Source organism: Nicotiana tabacum, chromosome 19, assembly GCF_000715075.1.
Source record: "Nicotiana tabacum cultivar K326 chromosome 19, ASM71507v2, whole genome shotgun sequence".
NCBI classification, from domain to species: Eukaryota; Viridiplantae; Streptophyta; class Magnoliopsida; order Solanales; family Solanaceae; genus Nicotiana; species Nicotiana tabacum.
The window spans coordinates 16,621,654-16,645,414 of NC_134098.1; the positions used below are offsets into that span (position 1 = coordinate 16,621,654).

General features: G+C 38.1%; 1 protein-coding gene across 1 annotated transcript; it reads left to right on the top strand.

Annotated features, from left to right (window-relative positions):
• The first annotated feature begins 15,471 nt into the window (after positions 1–15,471).
• On the top strand, positions 15,472–22,441 carry LOC107793974 (mitochondrial dicarboxylate/tricarboxylate transporter DTC). The gene is made up of 6 exons (XM_016616423.2): positions 15,472–15,721; positions 16,458–16,541; positions 18,102–18,163; positions 20,237–20,598; positions 21,840–22,054; positions 22,149–22,441. The coding sequence occupies exons 1-6, from the start codon at positions 15,602–15,604 to the stop codon at positions 22,203–22,205; spliced, it is 900 nt and encodes a 299-aa protein (XP_016471909.1). The 5' UTR covers positions 15,472–15,601; the 3' UTR covers positions 22,206–22,441.
• The last annotated feature ends 1,320 nt before the right edge of the window (positions 22,442–23,761 follow it).

The following is a 23,761-nucleotide window of genomic DNA, read 5'->3' on the forward strand; positions in this document are numbered from 1 at the left end:
ATTCACCCCCGGGCCCACGTGCCAAGATTCTTGGAAATATTCGAAGATAAATGTTAATCATAACCTCACAAACTCAAATATATAATTTTCACTCAATTCCATAACCATTTTCGTGGTTAAATCCCATTTTTATCAAAACCTAGATTTTTCATCTAAACCCATAATTTTCACAAATTTACAAGTTAACATCTACCCATAATCTATGTATTTAACTTACATTAGGTAAATATTACTAACCTTCAAGTTGCTAAGTGAATACCCCTCTCAAGAAGCTCCAAAATCGCCCCAAGAAGTGAAATAAATGAACAAAACATGGCCTAAGTCCGTCTTTAAAGAACCTCACTGCCTTCAATGATTTCTCGCCTCCATAGCCGCATATGTGGCTCTGTATCTGCGGAGAGGGACTCGCAAATGTGGTCTACCCCTAAGCTGGCTCCCTCGCTTATGCGACCAGCAGCTCGCTTTTGCGGTGAGTGCGTTGCACCTGCGTCCCCATCCTACTTCTATGATGGCTTTCTTCGCACATGCGCTTCCGAAGGTGCGGTACCTGCCCCACTTTTGCGATCCCTGGGCAACCCACATTGGTCAGTTTCTGCGGTCCTTGACTCGCTTCTACGAGCTTGCACTTGCGGCTGGCCCTCCGCAGGTGCGATTGCACCAGAAGCTGAGAGCTTCAGCTGATTAGCCAAAGCCAAAAAGGCTTTCGCGCATCGTCCGAATGGTATCCGGGGCCCAAAGGCCCCATCCCAACATACCAACAAGTTCGAAATCATAAAACGTACTCGATCGTACCCTCGAAACACATAAAACAACATCAAAACTAAGAATCACACCCCAAACCAAATTGAATCAACTAATGAACTTCAAGTTCTTCCAACTTACTCCTCACGCGCCGAAACATACCTAGACTAGTCGGAATGACACCAAATTTTGCGTGCAAGTCTTAAATCACCATACGGAACTATTCCAGGTCTCAGAATCCCAATGGAACCCCGATAGCACCAAATCCTACTTCAAACGAAATTTAAAAAACTTTTAAACCTTCAAGATGCCAACTATCAATATTAAGCACCAAAACGCTCTCGTGTCATCAAAAACCCGATCCAAACATACGCCCAAGTATGAAATCAACATACGAACCTATTAGAACCATCAAATCTCGATTCCGTGTTTGTTTACTAAAAATTTTGACCAAAGTCAAACTTAGCCATTTTTGCCAACCTTAAGGAAAGTGTTCCGATTTCAACCCGAATCCTTCCAAATCCCGAACTAACCATCCCCGCACATCATAAAATAATAAAAGCATATACAGAGAGTCTTATTTCTGGGAACGGGGATCTATAAGCCAAAACGACCGGTCGGGTCGTTACAACTACAGCTATTGTCTGAAGTAAAATAGACAAAAATAATAAATAAGGCAGAGGGAAACTCCAGTGCTGCAGATCGAAGCAAGGCAAGCAGCTCACCACTAAGTCTCCGTGAAAGTGCGTCTAAGTGCCCGTGTGACCACTGGAAGTACCTGTCTCGGTATCTGCACAATCAGTGCAAAAGTGTAGCGTGAGTATGTAAAATAACGCGTACTTAGTAAGTATCTAGTCTAACCTCGAGGAAGTACAGTAACGAGGGGTCGACTTGACACTTACTAGTGGTCAAACAAATCTCCAAACATGGATAAATATAAAGTTACTAAAATGTCATAACCGGCCTCGAAGGCATGAACTCAAGTGATATAAAAATCCAAATCAAGTCTCAAGTATTAAGCACGAGTCTGTCAAGGCGAACGGCCCGATCCCATAGGAATAGTGATACACAATACTGTCGAGGTGAACGGCCCGATCCCATAAGAGAGTGTTATTATACTGTCGAGGCGGAGGCCAACGAATCGATCCCATAGGAGTGGTGTTACCATACGGTTGAGGCGAATGTACTGATCCCATGAGAATAATATTATCATACTGCTGAGGCTAACGGCCCGATCCCATGAGAATAATATTACCACACTGCCGAGGTGAATAGTCTGATCCCATTAGAATGGACAAACTATTTCACTCACAAAAATACATGCGAGTTGAGAGGACACAGATTTATTGTTCATCAATTATTCCATAAATTTCCAAAATAGGAGACTCAGTCAATATTTTATTCTAACCTCCATCCGAGTCATAAATTAAGGAAAATCAATATACAAGGTGAATACAAATAACACATTTAAGGCATGATGTGAATCTATGTCTACCCCAACATAACATGAATATAGATACATATGGACTCTCTTCACCTCGTGTGTATGTAGATCCCACAACAAGTAGCACACAACAAGTAATTCACCTAAGGAGATACTTTTCTCTTACAAGATTAGGCAAGAGACTTATCCCGCTTTCAAGTTCACTATCCGGCTCTTAACCTCACTAGAAATCCCCAAACGACGCCAAGCAATCCGAAACTATTAAAAAGTCGTATAAACTAATCGATATACGCTCAAACATTCATAATTTAACTATTAAGCTAATTTCCCAACCAAATTCGAAAAGTCCATAAAAGTCAACCTCGGGCCCACGCGCTCGGATTCCGGAAATTTTCAAAGATAAATGTTACCCATGACCTCACAAACTCAAATTTATAACTTATTCCCAATTCCATAATTAATTTAGTCGTCAAATCCCACTTTTACCAAACCCTAGGTTTCCAACCAAATCCCACAATTTTCACTAATTCCTATGTTAAAATCTACCCATAATCTATGTATTTAACTCAAAAAATGGGTAGAATTCACTTACCTTATGATGCTTGATGAAAATTCTCTCAAAAGATCTCTCAAAACCGGCCAACCCAAGTGAAAATGAGAGAATATGAGCCAAATCTCATATTAAAAATTAAGTATGCCCAGTGATTCCTTCTTCGCGAACGCGGAAGGTCCATCGCGATCGCAAAGAGCAACTTCTGCCACTGACCAAAAATACCCTTCGCATTCGCGACCAGTCGGCCGTATTCGCGATGAACCAAAATCACATCTTTCCGTGTTCGCGATTCCCAGGTTGCGTTCATGAAGGCCAAATGCCTTTCTGCCCACCACCTCCTTTTCCTTCTTCGCGTTCGCGTCAAGACCTCCACGTTCGCGAAGGAGAGACAGTTACTCCCTCGTGTTCATAGAGCTTTCTTCACGTTCGTGATGAGTAGCCTGCTGCCCCCAAGAATTTCTTCTTCGTGATCGCGAAGCACACCAGCGCACCAGCATTTTCAGCCAAGTTTAACTTTGCTCCGGGTGGTCCGAAACACACCCGAACTACCTGGGACCCTGTCCAAATGCACCAACCAGTCCATAAACATGCTACAGACTTACTCAAAGCCTCGGAACACATAAAACAATACCGGAACCAAGAATCGCACCTCAAAACCACCTTAATCAACTTCTAAGCTTCAAACTCATTTCAACCAACTCCAAACGCGACCAAACATAATTAGACAACTCGGAATGACGTCAAAGTTTACGCACAAGTCATAAATCACAATACAAACGTATTCCAAGGCTCATAATCACAAACGGACATCGATAACACCAAAATTTACTTCAAGTCAAACTTAGGGAATTCTAAAACTTTCAAAATGCTAACTTTCAACAATAAGCACTGAAACGCTTCCGGCCCACCCAAAACTCGATCCGAACATACGCTCAATTCCAAAATCATCATACGAACCTATTGAAACCTTCAAATCCCGGTTCCTTGGTCGTTTACTAGATATTTTGAGTCAAGTCAAACTTGGCCACCTTAGGCCTCTATTATGGAACTAAGTCTTGTGAATTCAACCTGAACCCTTCCAAGACAAAACCAACCATCCCCCAAGTCATAAGAAAGTAAAATCACATATGTAAAGTCTTAAATAGGTGGACGGGGATCTATAAAGCAAAACGACCCATTGGGTCGTTACATTATTTTCTTATTTAAAATATTTTGGTGTGGTTTATAAATTTTTTTTGAACACCCTATAAATCATGATTAATTAATAGTTCCCCTATTTAATTTCATGCTGCAATGTTTGAGGTACGAAGATCAAAGTATTTATTTTTCATTATAAATATATTTTTTCAGTTTTTAAAAATAATATCTATATATTTAAATGATGTATGAAAGTATTGTAAGTCATAATAATTAATGTTTTAAATATGTAAGAAACTATATTAAGCATTTCAAGACTGAATTCTCATTAGCATCCTTCGAATTTACTTCCAGTACAATATACATAAAATAATAGTCGCTAATAAGTTGGAAGCACTGTCTTACAAGGAGTTTTCGGGAGGGAGATAGTGGAGGGAGATAGTCTCAAGAGGTATACGCCCAGTAATTCGATATGTACGCCCGAGCGTTGATGCACGTTCTTGCAGTCATGCGTAAGCCCAAGAGAAATTTTCAAATTAAAATAAATTTTCCTGAATAAGTGCTTCATATAAGACGTAAATTCTCAAAAGTCAGTTGGTATGTCATGCCCCAAAATCCATAAAAGGTCATGATGGCACCCAACATTATCATTAGGCAAGCCAATAGTGAACTATCTATTTAATTGCTCATTTTATTACTTTTGAAATCTTAAATCTTAATTAATAAAAAAGCTAGTATGAAAACAACCATGGTGATGTAAAGCATAAATGGAACATAAAAGAAATGAGGTAGTGATAATATTAGGCATAAGCCTTAATCATCTACTAGAGCTTCCCAAAATCCGGTGTCACAAGTACAGGAGAATCAACTAAGAAGTACAATAATAATACAACATCTGTCTGAAATATAAAATAGACATGATAAAGTAAATAAATATGATGGAGACTTTGTGTGTTGCGGCACATAGCATGGAATGCAGCTCACCATAAAGTCCTCTCAGCAGCTACGCCTACGTGCCAAGATGACTACTAAATGAACCTGTTAGATTATGCACAATTAGTGCAGAAGTGTAGCATGAGTACGTAAATCAAATCTTACCCAATAAGTATGTAATGATCCGACCGGTCGTTTTGCTTTCTAGATCCTTGTTCCCCTAATTAGTATGTGTTTTTACTATTTTATGACCTGCGGGGATGGTTAGTTCGGGTTTGGAAGGGTTCGGGTTGAAATAGGAATACTTAGTTCCTTAATAGTAGCCTATAATTGTTAAATTTAACTTGAGTCAATATTTTTAGTAAATGACCTCAGAACCGGGATTTGATGGTCCCAATAGGTTCGTATGATGGTTTTTGACTTGGGCGTATGTTCGGATCGGGTTTCGGATGATCTGGGAGCGTTTCGGTGCTCAATATTGAAAGTTGGCGCATTGAAGGTTTTCCAAGTTCTTTAAGTTTGGTTTGGAGTAAACTTTGGTGTTATCGAGGTTTGTTTGAGATTTCTAGCTCGGAAATAGTTCTGTATGGTGGTTTATGACTTACACACGAACTTTGGCGTCATTCCGAGTTGATTTGGCAGGAATTGGACGCGCGAAAGTGGTTTTAGAAATTTTTGAGTTTCATAATTTGATTCATGCATTTTGCCATCCGATTCATATTTCTAGATGTTATTTTGGTATTTCGATCATGCGAGCGGGTCCGTATTATGTTGTTATATGTGTGAGTGTAATTGGATGGGATCCCGGGGGCCCCGGGTGCAAGACAGATTGGAATCGGACTCGGAATTAGACTTGGGGGAAAACTATTGGTGCTTCTGATTTGGTGCGTTCGCACCTGCATTATTTTGGCCGCAAGTGCGAGCTCGCAGAAGCGAGCTTGTGATCGCAAAAGCGTCCTGGGAGTGAGTGGCCAGTGGTCCGCAAAAGCGAAGAAGTTCTACATGAGCGAACTCGCTTCTGCGATGATTGGGCCGCAGATGTAAAGGAAGGCCAGCCAGGCGTGGGTCACAGGTGTGATAGGCTTTCTGCAAAAGTGGGTCCGTAGAAGCGAGAGCCTGTCTGCAGAATCAATGAGAGGCGGCCTAGTCAAGGACCGCACTTGCGATTGTTTTTTCGCAGGTGCGACCCAAGGTCCGCAGATCATGATATCAATTTCTATATTGATTTGGATCTAGGTACCCAGCCTATCTCTATTCCACCGTACCGCATGGCTCCGAAAGAGTTGAAGGAACATCTTGAGGAGTTGCTAGCAATGAGGTTCGTCAAAGCGAGTGTGTCGCCTTGGGGTGTTGTTTGTGAAGAAGAAGGATGGGACTATGCGGATGTGCATTGATTACCGCCAGTTGAAAAAAGTTACCATTAAGAACAAGTACTCGTTGCCGCGTATTGATGATTTCTTTTACCAGTTTCTGGGTGTCAGGGTGTTCTCTAAGATCGACTTGAGATCTGGGTATCATCAGCTGAAGATTCATGCTTCGGATGTTTCGAAGACTGCCTTCCAAACTAGATATGGTCACTATGAGTTTTTTGTGATGTCCTTCGTCTTGACTAACACCCCGACAACATTTATGGATTTAATGAACCGAGTGTTCAGGTCGTATCTTGATTTTTTTGTCATTGTCTTCATTGATGACATATTGATATACTCGCGTAGCATGGAGGAGCACGAGCAGCATTTGAGAGTTGTGTTTCAGACCTTGCAGGAACAAAAGCTATATGCTAAGTTCTCCAAGTACGAGTTCTGGTTAGATTCTATGGCATTATTGGGGCATGTTGTATAAGGCAAGGGTATTAAGGTAGATCCCAAAAAGATTAAGGTAGTCCAGAGGTGGCCTCAACCTACCACAACGACCGAGATCAGGAGTTTTCTAGGGTTAGCAGGCTATTATCGTCGGTTTGTGGAGGGTTTCTCATTTATTGCAACACCTTTGACTCCTCTCCTGTGGTCTGACGACTGTGAGGCGAGCTTTCAAAATCTCAAGACAACTTTGACTACATCACAAGTTTTAGTGTTGCCTTCCAGTTCGGGGATGTATACTGTATATTGCAACACTTCATGTGTTGGCCTGGGTTGTGTATTGATGCAGGAGGGGCGCGTTATTATACATGCTTTACTTCAGTTGAAGCCCCACGAGAAGAATTATCACGTACATGATTTGGAGTTGGTTGCGATAGTTCATGTTCTTAAGATCTGGAGACATTATTTTTATGGGGTGTCCTGTGAGTTTTACAGCGATCATCGCAGCTTGCAGCATTTGTTCAAGCAGAGGGATCTCAATTTGAGGCAGCGCAGGTGGCTTGAGTTACTAAAGGACTATAATTTTACCATACTTTATCATCTGGGTAAGGTGAATGTGGTTGTGGATGCCTTGAGCAGAAAAGCAGAGAGTATGGGGAGTTTGGAATTCATTTTAGCGAAGGAGAGGCCATTGTCTTTGGACATTCATTCCTTAGCTAACAGACTTGTGAGGTTGGATATTTCTGAGATTAGTCGAGTTCTTGCATGTGTAGTGGCTCAGTCTTCATTTGTTGAGCGGATCAAGGTTCCTCAGTACGATGATCCGCACTTGTTGTTTCTTTGAGAGACGATACTACAAGGTGGTGTCGAGGAGGTGACTATCAGTGGGGATGGTGTTCTGTCGCTCCAAGTCGCCTATGCATTCCTAATGTTGATGGCTTGAGGGAGAAGATTCTAGAGGAGGCACACAATTCTCGGTATTCTATTCATCTAGGTGCTACGAAGATGTATCGCTACCTGAGCCTCATTATTGGTGACGGCGGATGAAGAAAGACATAGTTGAGTATGTAGCGAGGTGCCTAAATTTCCAGCAGGTTAAGTATGAGCACCAAAGGCCAGGTGGCCTACTTCAGCAGATGGTTATACCTGAGTGAAAATGGGAGCGCATTACTATGGACTTTGTAGTTGGGTTGCCGCGGACTTTGAGGAAGTTTGATGGAGTTTGGATCATTGTCGACAGGTTGACCAGGCCGACACACTTTATTCCGGTTATGACTACGTATTCTTCAGAGAGATTGGCCCAGATTTACATTCAGGAGATTGTTCGGTTGCATGGTGTGCTTGTTTCCATCATTTCAGATAGAGGCCCTCAGTTCACTTTGCACTTTTGGAGAGCAGTTCAGAGCGAGTTGGGTACCTGGGTAGAGCTCAGCATAACTTTTCATTCGTAGACCGACGAGCAATCGGAGCGGACAATTCAGATTCTGGAGTATATGCTCAGAGCATGTGTCATTGACTTCGGAGGTCAGTGGGATAGATTCTTGCCCTTGGTCGAGTTTGCTTACAACAACAATTATCATTCTAGCATCAATATCATTCTAGTTATCAACTGTCAAATCCGGAACAAACTTCCATAGTCCACAACCAAAAGACTAGAGCGTTTCTTAGACATAAACTCTCCAATCAGCGACAGTACCCGAATCTTCAAACCTAATTTCAATCTGTACCATTTAAATGATTAACACGTCACACTTGCACAGTCGTCCCGTGGGAGATACTCCTAAACCTCCCCCACCATGTAGCAAAATTTGCACATCCGTGGCTACCAACTATACTATTACGACAATGCAAATCAAGAATCCGTAAATCAATACACAATGCCTCTTCCACAGAACATCAATATCAAGCGACACAAAATAGCGCCATCATACTCTGAACATCAGAAATGTTCCCCCGCTCCTCCGAGCTCATGACATTCTTATCAAAACCGAACCGTAACCTTGATCCTCACCTCCCTATTTCCATATCGCTCATTGCACCTATCGTGCTGCAAGGCGAGAGTACAAGAATTTCATCATAACCCCTGAACCACCAGTAGAATAAACACATCATCGGCTAGAAACCTTTCACTTAACTCATTTCAGAAGAACAATTGCAACATGCAGCCAAATTCCCATAACTGCAAAAAACATGCAAACTTCAAGTCGCGGTCTAAATCGTATAACTCTTCTGGGATCCATTTACACATACAAAAGCCATCAGAATCAAATACCTCCAAATCAATCAAATTACGGTGGTTGTCAAGCCCGCATGTACAGCCACGAACCACCTGTATAGCCTTACTATACCGAAGGAACTGATCATTTCCAGACTATGCTGATTCAAGTCACTACTAACTGACTCAACTTCTTCTGATTTACTCTTGGCTTGCCTTCGAAATAATTGCTCTATGCAAACACACAACGGACCTCAAATAACACTCATCCCGAGTGGCCCAAATCACAAGACCATGTTGTCTCAATGTTCATAAGCCATTTTATACCCTCATAATAAACTTCATAGTACCTCCAACGGATACACCCACTCTGAAAGACCTTCTGCTAATCTGAAATTATTTCTCCCGTTTCTCTAGCACTGCACCGCATACCCGATGATAACATAGAAATTATCTCAAGTACCCTTCGCACTCAGCTACAAAACCCAATCCTTAGCCACATAACAAACCCAAAAATCCTTAGGCCTCGCACTTAAATTCTTAAACCCACCAAAACTATTATTGAGAGTCACCCACTCTGACCTGGTCCCGAATATATAACCAAACTCTAATGCTCTGTTAGCACATGAACACTTCCAAAGAAGCAACCAGACGAATTCTTTTCCTTGTACATCACATCCACAAGAAGTATGAAATTTGAGTCATTCCCCAACATTCACATAAACCAATAAGGCAAAAATATAACACATATGCCCATCAAATCCCTTGCTCGAGTTACCCCAATGTTCCCTTCCCTTAGTCACAGTTAATCCACCAATGTACCGATGACCAGAAACTGCATAGGCGCACAACCATTTGATCCAATCATAGATAATGGGCTCCCCCACTTAGCTTTAAGCTACAATCACATAAATCCAGAACCCACAATGACTCCTCCTTCTTAGTTACAATGATCTCGCACCGTTAATCCACCAAATTTCTCACAATATCTTGTTAAAATTTTCATAAAAAATTATGAATTATCAGCCACAACCGCACAGTCGACCTCCTCGCAGTCGTACCATCTTCTTCAAGCGATCCAAGCTCACATCGTAGTAAATGCCTTCCGCGGGTAGAAAGTAGAACTCTTCGTAGGAACTTTATCAAAAATCATGCAACCGCTAACCTGCTCACAAGAGATAGCCCACATGTGTAATTCCATATCTATATCTTCCAACGACATTGCCCTGGTTACAACTACCAGGAAATCAGTAAACCCTCCTGAGCCCATGCTCGTCCACCAGCTGTAAGAGTCCGTTCATTTCCCATTAGCATCAACTGATGGTCCAACAATAAGTTCCAAAACTAGAAGTCATGTTGCATCCCAAAATGATAATCAAGCTTTCACACCCCTCTTCATTCCAAGCAAACTTCTTTCCGTCATATTCAAACTTTCTCAGTATAAAAGCCACTATCCCAAATGAAATTCATATACTTAGTCATTTGCCCACCATGATCCCCACATCGCTCTAAAATTTCTCAAATCATATGGCTATCCTACCACAGAATCCATATGATACTCTGCCACTCCCACTTCGGTTAAACCATCTCCTTAAGTAAACTACTAGGCTTTTGTTGCTCATACTTGACCTGCTAACAATCCACCCAACGCAATGCAGACCTATCCATGTCCCTTATTATTATCCGTCACCGGTCATGGCACTCCAAGTCATGATCTATATCCGTAGCATTCGAATAAATAAATTTTCATCCACTCTAAGCCTCTTTAATATCATCTTCCTCGAACCCTCAATACTGGAAACACTGATTCGTCCCCGAAGCCGCCACACATTGCCATCTCTGATAACTGCCTCTTAGGTACTATTTCACAACACCCTGCCCCAAAGGCAACCAAAGAAAACCATCATACTAACGAGCCTTAATGCATTCAAACAAGGACAACGACACCTCATCACAACCAAGAATTCCACAAAGTTCGAAAATATCTGATCTCGCCACTTCGTCAACTAGAGATTGAACATCCATAGTCTAATTGCCTTTCCTCCGCTGGAATTGAATACCGAACCTCTAAACTATGAATTGAGTATTCCTCCTCTCGATTCATTCGCTTCCACGACACATATTTAAGCACCCTACCATTTACTTTAGCACTGTGCGATAACAACACATGAACATCACAATACATTATGCATAGCCTCGAACCGTAGACAACGCTACCACTGAGCTGAGATGACAGAACACCCTTTCTCAAGATGACGATAATTGCCCGCCCAAATACGCAGGGAAAAACATCCTTCACCATATCTACAACATCTATACAACTTACAGGTGCCCAACTGAGTCTGAATGCTTGAAATCGCATAAAAATGAGTAGGAAGAAAATGAAGACATAAGCTTCAATGAAATCAAACTGCACGACCAGGAATCAAGAAGTGAAGTTCTCCTAACAGTCATGTAGCCTCTCAAAGATAAGTGCAGACGTCTTCGTACCGATCCGCAAAACTCTACTAGACTTGATCATGGCTCGTGAGACCTAAGTAAACCTAGTACTCTGATACCAAGCTATCACGGTCCAAAACCCATAAAAGGTCGTGATGGCGCCCAACGTCACCGATGTATCTATTTAATTTCTCATTTTATTACTTTTAAAATTTTGAATTTTAATTAATAAAGAAGCTAGTATAAAAAACCCATGGTGATATAAAGCATAAATGGAACATAAAAGAAATGAGGTGGTGATAATACTATGCATAAGCTATAATCATCTACTATAGCTCCCCAAAATCCGGTGTCACAAGTACATGGGCATCTACTAAGATAATACAACATATGTCTAGAATATAAAATAAACATGATAAAGTAAATAAATATGATGGAGACTCTGTGTGCTGTGGTACATAGCATGGAATGCAGCTCACCATAAAGCCCCCTAAGCAGTTGCACCTACGCGCCAAGATGACCACTAATGAGCATGTCAGATCCTGCACAATTAGTACAAAAGAGTAGCATGGGTACGTAAATCAACGTGTATCCAGTAAGTATCTAGCCTAATCCCGGAGAAGTAGTGACGAGGGGTCGACATCGATATTTACTAGTGGTCCAATAAATTAATATAATAAAATATAAACAGATATGAAACAAAACAGTAACAATAAGGTAAGATCGGTAACTAGCAAAAATCCTCCAACATTTGTGACAATGTGAATTTCTCAAAATCTCGTATATTATCTCAACAGATAAGAAATATCAAGTTCTATCTCCAACACACAAGGATTATCATATACATGTCAGGCTTCAATTAAAGTGAATACTCTGACTCCTAGAGATATTGCGCACGAGTTATGCCGAGGTCGTACGACCCGATCTAGAATAGTGTGTACACTGCCGAGGGTTGACCGGCGCGAACCATAGATGCATCTCAAAATATTTTTGAGGCGTTCGGCCTGATCCACAGGAAAGGAAGGAACTTATTACATTACGGGCCGCGTGTTTGCAACACAAGTACAGGAGCATAAAGTAAACATGATTTTTACCGTCTATCAAATATCTCACCAAAAAACTCAAGGTGATAAATCTCGGCCTAACATATTCCCAAATCAAATTTTAATTATAAATTCAAGTGATTTAAACTAGCAAATTGAGTTCAAATAATTCAAACATTACATGATAAACTCCTAAGTCTACCGGATATAAACATATTTTTAGCTGCATACGGACTCTCGTCATCTCGTGCGTACATAACACTCGCAACTAGTAGCACATAACAATTTAATATCTACGGGGTAATTTCCTCCTCACAAGGTTAGACATGAGACTTAGCTCGCTCCGAAGTTCCACAACCGGCTCCAATGCCTCTCTAACACCTCAAACCGATGCCCATCGATCCGAACAAGTCAAACAACGTGCAAACCAATAAAAAATATACTCCAACACTCATAATTAATCAATTTATAACAATTCCCAAATCAGTTCGAAAAGTCAACAAAGTCAACTCTCGGGTCCACGTACCCTGATTCTGAAAATTTCTGAAGAAAAACATTACCCCTAACGCCACGAACTCAAATATATAATTTATTCCTAACTTCATGTCCAATTTTGTGGTAAACAAAATAATCAATTTCTAGGTTTTCTTCAAAAATTTCACAAATTTCTACAAATTTTCATGTTTAAATCCATATATAACTCATGTATTTAGCTCACAATATGTATGAATTCACTTACCACATGATGGATAATGGAATGGCACTTCAAAATCGCCCCAAGCTCGACTTCATTGAAGAATTGAGATAAAATAACCCAAAATCTGACTTTCCAAACTTATACACTTCGAGACGACCCTTTATCGTGAACATGGCACTACCCTCGCGTTCGCGAAACTCAACCAACTCTGGACCCAAAACTTTCTTTGCGAATGCAAGAATAGTCTCGCGAATGCGATGCTTCAGCAGGCTTCCCTACCGCGAATGCGTCCACGCCATCGCGGACGCGAAGGCCAAATCCCCCAGGCTAGCTTCTTCAGCACGAAAGCGAAGCTGACATCGCGAATGCGTAGCATTGCCGTCCAAAAGTTCGAGAACGCGAGACAGCAGTCACAAACGCGAAGCACAAAAATTCCAGCAGCCAAAATCCTTCTTCGCAAACACGTGAATCCCTTCGCGTTCGCGAAGAACAACACCAGACACTAGCACCTACAGGTGCAAAATAAAGGAAAAATGGTCTGAAACACACCTGAGGCCTCCATGACCCCGCCTAATCATACTAACCAGTTCCAATACCTTATCCAAACTTATCCAAAGGCTCGAAATGCCACGAATAATATCAAAACTATGAATCGACGATCGAAATTCTTCTTTTAACTTTCAAACATCCAAACTTCTCCGAACACATCCGAATCATACTTAAACATTCCATAATGACGCAAAATTTTATGTACAAATCATGAATCACAATACGAACCTACTCTAAGGCTCGGAATCCTCCCAAACGTACATCGATAACACCAAAGTTCACCTCAAATCAAATTTAGGAAATTCTAAAACCCTCAAAATGCCAACTTTCCACATTAAGCGCTGAAACATTCTCGGGCAATCTGATACTCAACCCGAACATACGCCCAAGTACAAAATCATCATATGAACATATTGGAACCTTCAAATCCCGATATCGTTTACTCAAAAGTCAAACTTGGTCAACTTTTTCAACTTAAAGCTTTCGAATTGAGAATTTTCCTTCCAAATCAACTCCGAACTCCCCGAAAATCGAAACCAACCATATGTGCAAGTCATAATACATGAAGTAAATCCACTCAAGGTCTCAAACCGCCGAACGACGTGCTAGAACTCAAAACGATCGGCCGAGTCGTTATACTGTAATTACTCAAATTGTTTAAAACGGAACTGAAATATCAAATTTAAAAGGCAATACATTTTTTTATTGCTAGAGTCCTAATTTATTGTCTTTCCTTATTCTTTATCTTGGCCGCTAGTCTGTTGCTATCTCCCAAAAGCAATGAATAGGCATTTGTTTTTTTTTTTGTTTTTTTGCAAATAAAAAGAAAATTCCATTTTCCTCTATAGCAGCAAGTTCAAAGTTCAAATTACAGGTTAATCATCTTTTTTGTTACTCCATATAAAAAAATTTATTTTTTTCAACTCAAGTTACTTGTACTTATAAGTAGGGTATAATGAATTATTTTGACTAGTTCTTAGTGGGGATGAAGCACATCTATACATATTTTTTACTTATTTATAATTTTCTTCAATTTTTATGTAATTTTACCTATTTAAAAATATTTACTATAATTATATTATTTTATAAGAATTAAAAATTAAATACTCATGAAACTTACTGCTCGCTAAGGCATACGTAAAACGGCTCAATTCTTTTAAAATGCTGATAGGAAGAATAATATATATATTCGCCCACCCAGCCTCCACGCCACAAAAGCTGAATTTTGGAGAGTCAAATACTAGTTTGCCTTTTGGCAGGTCAATTAGTCAACCACTATTAATTTAATAAGTGGAGTACTACTATATGTAAAGCAAAGGCAAAATGCCTTTCCTTCTGCAGCAAGTCAACTTTTTTTTTTTTTTTTTTTTAATCATATCCACCTTTTTTTTCTTTTTGCTTCATCAGCAAACTCCATTATTACTAATCAAATAAATGTTTTTGCTTAAATAACAGATATTGAGTCAGCTTTTTGTTTTTATTTTTATGTGTAAATTTGGGCCTGAAAAAGATTTTTCAAAAGCTAATGATATTAAAAATATAAAAAATATATTTTACTTTAAAGACCACGCTGCTCTCACTTCTATTAGGTGAGATTGCTCAGGAAATCAAGATTGCTAAATAACCGAGTATAAGAAGTAGTAAAAAATTTAGGTATGCTCTGAATTAATAAGATATTCTGCCAAGAATGAAGCAAAAGATTTCTATCTATCCTGTACAAATAGAAATGTTAGACTTTAAACAAATTTGCGTGTATTGAAAAAAAAGGTGTAATTTTGTCAAAATCAAGGGTCAAATTCGAAGCAACAAATTAAGGTAATCACACACTCACACCACCACCTCGTGAGAGGCCAGGAGGAATTTGTTTTTTCTTCTTCTTTTTCTCTTTTTTATTTTGCGTCAAAAGAGAATTTGGTGGCTGTGTGGACTCTGTCACACAAAGTAAAACTCTGCTATTGGCTACTTATAAATACTTCTCACCTACGTTTTGGAAAGCTTCATTCTGTAAAAACCCTCGAGAGCTTCACCACTCAAACAAGATTCGTAGAAAAATGGGAGACAAGGCGAAATCGAGCAGCACAAGTGTTTGGCCCACTGTAAAGCCATTCGCTAATGGAGGTGCTTCTGGTATGCTTGCCACCTGCGTTATTCAGCCCATTGATATGATCAAGGTACTCTCTTAAAAAAAAAAAGTTAACCCCTCATTTTTTTCTATAAATATACTCCACTTGTTTGTAAAGATTGTTCTTTTGTAACTCTTTGGTTTTGTTTTGGGTAGTTTTGGGGTCAAATTTTTTGGATCAAAATGAATATTGTGGAATTCTCTTTTTATTTTCTTCTCATTTTGATTTTTGTCTACACTTTTGAGTTTGGTATCTTTGGAACCTAAGGGTGTGTTTGGTACGAAGGAAAATGTTTTTTGCATTTTCTTACTTATTTTCTTGTATTTGGTAATACTAAGCAAAAATATTGTCGCAAGAGCATTTATATATAATTCATGCAAACACTGTGGGAGGGGGTGAGATGGTTTGGGGACGAGGTGGGTCGGGGGCAGGTTCGGGTTTGGGAGTTTGGGGTAGGGTGTTTTGGGAGTGGGGAGGAGACAATTAGCGTCGAATGCCGCTTAATTATGGAACTTGTTTTCCCTACTTCCACAGCTAATGTCATTTTCCTGACATTTACGGATTTTGTTTTCCTATTGATAATATTTTCGGAAATATTTTGGATTGAACGGAGTGACTACAAATTTCAAATTTGAGGTGCTTTTGTAGTAAATGAACAAGCTTTAGCCATGAAAAGCTTGAAATTTGAGGCTTATTTACATTGTGAAGTTACTGTTTCAATTCTATGTTCTTCAGTTTGATGGGTTTCATTTATATTTATGGATTTTGTTTCTTATGATGGCAGGTAAGAATCCAATTAGGGCAGGGATCAGCTGGAGAAGTCACGAGGACTATGCTTAAGAATGAGGGATTTGGTGCATTTTACAAGGTTTGTTCCCTTGGAGTTGTACGTATAGACGGGTTAACTTTGTCCTTGATGAATAATAGCTGTACTATGTTAAAGCTGAATCCACTTATCAAAACAAAAATTATTAAGATTAAAAAACATACAGATAGGGAGTATTTTATTCATCCATAATAGGTATAAGTTGCCCTTCTCAAATAAAATAGGTATAAGTTGGATTTTTCTTCTTTCGGATAACAAAAATGTGGCTATGGTATGGATAAAAACATTATGTTATCCTCAAGATGCCATTTTATGAGATTTGAAAATAATTGGACATGGTACAAGTTTACCTATTTTCACCAACAAAATACAAAATTTTCTATTTTGACTTTATGCTCTTTTGTATTGCTACCACTTCGTATGCTATTGAAAATTCAAACGTCCAAAGCAAAGGAAATTTGAAAATATGCATGCAAACGCTTTTTGCTTTTACTTGTTTTGTTCCCTCTAGTGCGCTATTTATTGCTTTAGCGCGTAACAGAGATAATCTGATCACACTCCACATTAACTGGTAATGCAGTGTATTAAATGGATCAGGGGTTAAACATGTTCAAACATGTTCAGAGTACCATGATTTACTATATCAGTTGACTCCCATATTTTATTAATTTGTTTATTTTATGTCAAATTTCTTGCTAGATTGATATGAATATATTGTATTTCTTTCTAGTTCAGCAGTGACGATTTTTAGTGATGTATCCTGGAGAATTTTGCATAGTGTTGTATGACATATTCCTCTACAAAAGTCCCATGGGATTGTCTTTACTAATTGACCAATTGATTTTGCTAACAATAATGCTTGAAAATATATGACTTATCTCAATTATCATTTTTTTAGTACAGTTGCAAGTAGGATGTCAATATATTGAGAAGCATCGTCTGTGCATGACTCCGTTTTGTATTGCGGTGTTCGAAACATGTCGGCTTTGATTTTTCATATATCCATAGATATGCAAGTATGAATGCAAGGATATATACTAGCAAGGTATAAGTAGATTATTTTCACAAAACACTTGGTTGATACTTGATAGTGTACTTTTGGTCGTATGTTGTAGGAGCTTTCAGAGATTTGTATTCTCGAAGAAAATATAGAGAACTTCTAGTACTTTTTATTTTGTATAACATTGGTACGAGATGAGCTTAAATGGAACAACGTGGTCAATAGGATTCATATATAGCCGATTCCAACTTACTTGGGATTGAGGCTAGTTGTTGTATTGGGATGTAGTTTCAGTTGGAAGTCTTTTGGGAGAGTTTGTGAATAATGTTAAACATGGAGAAGCATAGCTTCAAGATAAATTGAATTTTCAAATGGTAAATTATCTTGTCTCAAGATGGGTGTCAGTACACTTAATGTGCCTGTAACTGAAGACAGGTGTTGGTATGAGGGTTGTCTAACATGACATCGTCATTTTTGGGCCAGGACATCAAAATTTAACCTGCTTATATTCTTTTAATAAGTCATGTTGTTACCTTTATGTGTTGTATACCTCTTTATTTTTCACAGACCTTAATTATGGATTTTTTCATTATTTTGAGCAGGGTTTGTCAGCTGGTCTTCTTAGGCAAGCAACATACACAACAGCACGACTTGGATCGTTCAGGTGAATGCTTGTCCTACATTTCCTTTTACCCCCCTCGTTAGATATATCAAGGTCCTTAAAATATTGATTTTGATATGTCAAGGTTATTTAAAACTCTTTGCAGCATTATTATTGCCTCGGCAATATGCCCATGGAAGCCTATAGAATGCAGTTGCATAAGCCCAACATATGCTCCGTTCCTCCTATGTCTTATACAAGTATATGTAGTGCTAGTAAAAGTCATCGCTTCGCCACTTCTTAGAGAAGTTTGCACTTTAAACTAATGGTGCATATAATGATTCCACTGTGTCTCAACTTTGAGTTGGATTAATATTGGCAGTATTGCATATTGAATGCTGAAGTTAGTTATTCTAATTGCAATCTAATTTTTATTGTACTAAATTTGTTGATGCTTGATATTTTTTAACTTTTCGTAAATCATACGCTTCACTCCAAAGAAACACATGCTTGACTTCTCACTTTTCGCTTCAATCCCCATGGAACTTGTTGCTTTTATGAGTTTTTCGCTTCTAAAGTAATTGTGTATACGGGTGGAGTGTATATTGGAGGTTCCTTTCAATTTTCTAAGTTTGAGGAGCCTTTCTGTCCTGCCCAATAGGTCACCTCCCTCCTTTTGGTGTCTACTCTTTCCATTTGAGATGGTTGAGCTAAAGATACATTCTGAATGAGTCAAATCAAGATGGGGTCAGGGAGTTTACATCTATACAAATTGTCGTGTTATATCTTTAGTCATATATATGGGTGTTTCCAATATTTGATACTCTCCTGAAATTGTTCCTTTTTGGAACCTTCATGTCCCGCCGAATACCTTTCAGGTCACCTCTCTCCTTTTTGTGTGTACTTTTCCATCTGGGATGGTTGGTTCTCGGATTTCATGAATTTATATAATATATGTCAAATTTCTCGTAAGAGTGATAATGGATAAATTGTATCAGTTTCTAGTTTAGCAATGAAGATATTTAGTGATACGTCTTCGAGAATTTTGCGTAGTATGGTGTGACAGATTTCTGTACAAAAGTCCCATGGGATTGTCTACTAATTGACTAGTTGATATTTATAGTATTAATGCTTGAAAATATATGGATTGTGTCATTTTGCATTTTGGTTCTTAGAGGGGGGGTGGGGGGGTGGGGGGGGGTGGGGGTTGTACATTTTATTCAAATTGCCATCTTATATCTTAGTCTTTGGATATGACAAGATATGGGATAAATCCATGGACTCTATATTGCTAATTCTCGGCAAATCTTGCTCTTGGGATATATCTGAAGGAAAAGTCTCATTTTATCTTGCTGTTACTTTCTATCATTTCATTAGTAGTTAGTTCTTCTTCGGATTGATTATAATTTGCTTTTCTGCGAATTGTATTTGCGAGATATGATTTTTTTTTGGAACTTCCGTTTGATTGACTGAATACAAGCATTTTGTTGTGATATTATGTCTACACTTTGATATAGTAATTTTCATTTTCATGGATACTCACAGAGTTACAATATCTGTGGGTAGAAGGTGAAAGTGACATGAGGAAAGTTTTAGCAGAGTATCAAAGGTTGAAGTAACCTATATCTACTGTTTTACTTTTTCCTTATCCAAAAAAAGGTTGAAGGTTCTATATCTACTGTTAAATGTTTGAAATGAGATATTTATACGGTCACCAACCTTTAAACCACTCCCTCCTATTTAAAAGGAAAACTCACACAATTGTGCTACTTGATTATTTAGGCCCGTTAATCGTGAGCTTTTATAATGTAGTCTCATCACTCGTCCTGCATATGGATCAAAAATGATCAATGAAATCACTAAATCTGCACTCTTGTTAAAGTTAACTACTAAACATTGTTATTTATAGTACTATGTACTTTCATTTAGTTTCTAAATGTGCAAATTTTTTGTGTCAAAAGAAATAGAAAATCGATGACCGAATTTACCCTGAACCCCGCCATACTTTGTTGGACAGAGTGCTTTAATCATTTGGATAGACTGGTGACATATTGGTGTCATATCTTTTGCTTATTTAGTATTTTTTTTATTAAAAGGAAAAAAATGGGACTAACCTTCAAGCTTTTCTGGTGCTAGAGTTTTGACGAACAAGGCTATTGAGGCGAATGATGGAAAGCCCTTACCTCTATACCAAAAGGCTTTGTGTGGTCTGACTGCCGGAGCAATTGGGGCATGTTTTGGTAGTCCAGCAGATTTAGCTCTAATCCGTATGCAAGCTGATGCTACTTTACCTGTAGCCCAAAGACGTAACTACACAAATGCGTTTCATGCACTCTACCGCATTGTGGCTGATGAAGGAGTTTTATCCCTTTGGAAAGGTGCTGGTCCTACAGTAGTGAGGGCAATGGCATTGAACATGGGAATGCTCGCCTCTTATGACCAGAGTGTTGAGTTCTTTAAGGACAATCTCGGCATGGGGGAGGCTGCTACAGTTGTAGGTATGATAACTTTATTAATAGATGCTTCTCAGCATCTTGATGTCAGCCTTACATTTTTACTTCAATCCTGCGCTGTAATTTGGTCGACTGTTGCTTGTCGAGAAGTAACAAATTTTGTAGCATTGTCTGCAATTAAATATGCGATACTCAATCCAGGGAAAATAATTATATTCATTGGGAAACCGTCCCTTTTTTTTAACATGGCCTAGGACATAAAGTGTTCTTGGATTTGAGGATAAAGATTGCGGTCTTAGCATAACCTTTTATTTCTATTATTCTCTTTGTCCCAATTTATGTGGCATTGTTTGGATTTCGAGAATCAAACTTCTTAATTTTTATCGTGAATTTGGACCTCGAATCAAGTTTTTTTGAAATAAAATTTACATATTTGGAAACTAAGTAAAAAGTATTATAAATCACAATAATTAACAATTCAAAATATTTAAAAGGCATATGTAAAAAGCACGATCAAAGAAACACTCGTTTGACTCTTGGAATCCGAACGGTGCCACGTAAATTGGGACGGAGGAAGTACTATTTTGCTAAAGTTTTTTATATGTAAATTAAGTCAAGGTGCTGACTCAGTATATTGATAGGAATTAGAGGGTCTGGAATGCTGGTTAGCTATGTAGAATGTTAAATGCTGAGCTATGCCTTTGAGGGTTTAAAGTTGCTTGTCTGACAGTAAAGGCGGCTGTATTCATCTGCTTTTGGATGCTGTATTTCTTCTTTAGGAACTTGTGCTTGTGTAGGATTCTGCAAAATAGGAAGAAATTAGGCTTGGGAATAGGAAAAGTGTCTCTGGGAATTTTCTAAGGGGTCATTTGGTTTCGAAGCAAGTTATGCAAGGATTAGTAATGATGAGCTCGTGATGCAGAGATTATAGTAATGTAGGGATTGTGTTACAGGGATTGTAACGTCAGAATTTTTTCTGCTTGTTGCATTTGTTTCTCTTTGTATTCTCCTTTTTGCATTTGACCTTCACTGCTTTAGATGTCAGAATTCTCGGACCTTGACTGCCTTAAATATCAGAAATTTTGACAGGTTCACGTTTAATATTGCATGTTTTAGTATGCCATATTGATCTCGTGGTGGTTATAGCATATAGGTATATGGCCTGTAGTAAAATAATATATAGTTAGATGGTGAATTATAATAATGTATGTATAGTCGTGCAGTAATTTCAGAGTTAAGAAATAACTTCACTAAATTTAATCGTTCTTTCCTCTTTCCTAATACAGGAGCCAGCAGTGTTTCTGGATTCTTTGCTGCTGCTTGCAGTTTACCGTTTGATTATGTGAAAACCCAGATTCAGAAAATGCAGCCAGATGCTCAAGGGAAATATCCCTACACAGGATCATTCGATTGTGCTATGAAAACTTTGAAATCAGGAGGACCCTTCAAATTCTACACTGGATTTCCAGTATATTGTGTTAGGATTGCCCCTCATGTCATGGTATGTTTTCTCTGTGTCCTTCAACTGAGCATTCAACTTTTGATTATGCCTTGAATAAAAGTTGGGACATTTTCTCTTCGAATTCTCTGTGCAGATGACGTGGATATTCCTTAACCAAATCCAGAAGGTGGAGAAGAAAATAGGATTGTAACTTTGCTGAAGACTACACATTCATGCGCAAAGTTGAGTTCTATATTAGAATAACACAGGCCGTCTTGTATTTACTTCTGTTTTTTTTTCTTTCAAAATTTAGAAGTTTTTGCTTTTGTAATTTCCTACCTTAACTGATATTTTCAGTGACGTGAATTGATTCATGAAATTTTACGATACTGTATGTACCCCGGATGTAATTTTTTTTTAAAAAAAATTATTTTGTTTTTTCTGACAGCTACTATTTGCTAAGGTGTAAATTTAGTAGATTGACCAAGGAATAATTCCCAAAGTTAGTTGATTAACGTGAAGAGGAAATTCCGCTCTTCGATTATGAGTTCATATGCTTCTTGAAAGCATTCCTATAAGAATAATCACTTAATGATTCGAAAAAGGACCTAAATTTGTGGTGAGATTGATAAAATCCTTTCATTCTTAACATGAAGTCTTGGATTCGAGCCTTTAAAATAGAAAAAATTTGAGATGGTGCATTTTGTTTTTGTCTACTGGGCTTTACGCGGTGCGGTGTCATAACTCAGTCAATGATTGCCAATCTATACTAATAATGGTTCAGCAAGCTCAAATAAAAAATATGAGAAGTGCATCAGTTGCTCCATTTACCTACTAATGCTATCTCAAAAATTGTACATACTTATTGAGTCATATATATTTGCAAGTATTGAATTCTAATATTTAAACTTCGATGGAAATCTCGAAATAATGGTTTGCAAGAGTTACTTATAAATCTTCAATTCTTACAAATTATTTTTTCTAAGTTATGTTCAAATGCAATATCAACTTTAACTAAATTAGGATTTTAACCATTTTCTTTTTCCAACCTCAACTCAATTTGTGTCCAATTCCTACTAGTGGACTAAGAGCCTGTTTGGCAAGTTTCTCGAATGTCAAAAGTGCTTTTTTTGCCAAAAAAGTATTTAGTTAAAAATATGAAGTATTTGACTAAAACAGAGAAGTGCTTTTGAGCAACACCAAAAGCAGTTTTTCTACTTTTAGAGAAAAACTACAAATTCTAGCTTCTTCCGAAAACCAGAAGGAGAAAATTAATTTTTTTCTTAACAAAAATATTCCTACCATTAAATTATATTTCCTAAATTATCCCTTATTAGTTTATTCTTTACTTGTTTATTTCTACCATCCCTTTCTTCTCTTTTTTTATTTTTTTCTGTATTTTTATCCTTTTTCTCTTGCTCCTATTTGGAATAATCTCTCTACTATAAATAGATTTCTTCTTTTCTCTTCCGTTGTTTCTTCTTTTCTTGGTTTCCTATTACTCTTTGAAATAATAGATTCAAGTATTTTTTCATAAGATATGATTTTTTTCTTCTTCTTTTGTAGTATACCAATATTATATGATCTTCAATTTGTAGTTTTATTTATAATATTTTTTTGACGTGCATGTATATAATATAGTTGATATAATGCAATACTATCTAGTTTTGTTTTCTCAACAATTGATAGTATTTTTCATACATGTAACTTGTAGCATATATGTTCATACCAATATTATTGCTTTTATATACTTATATTTCATATTAT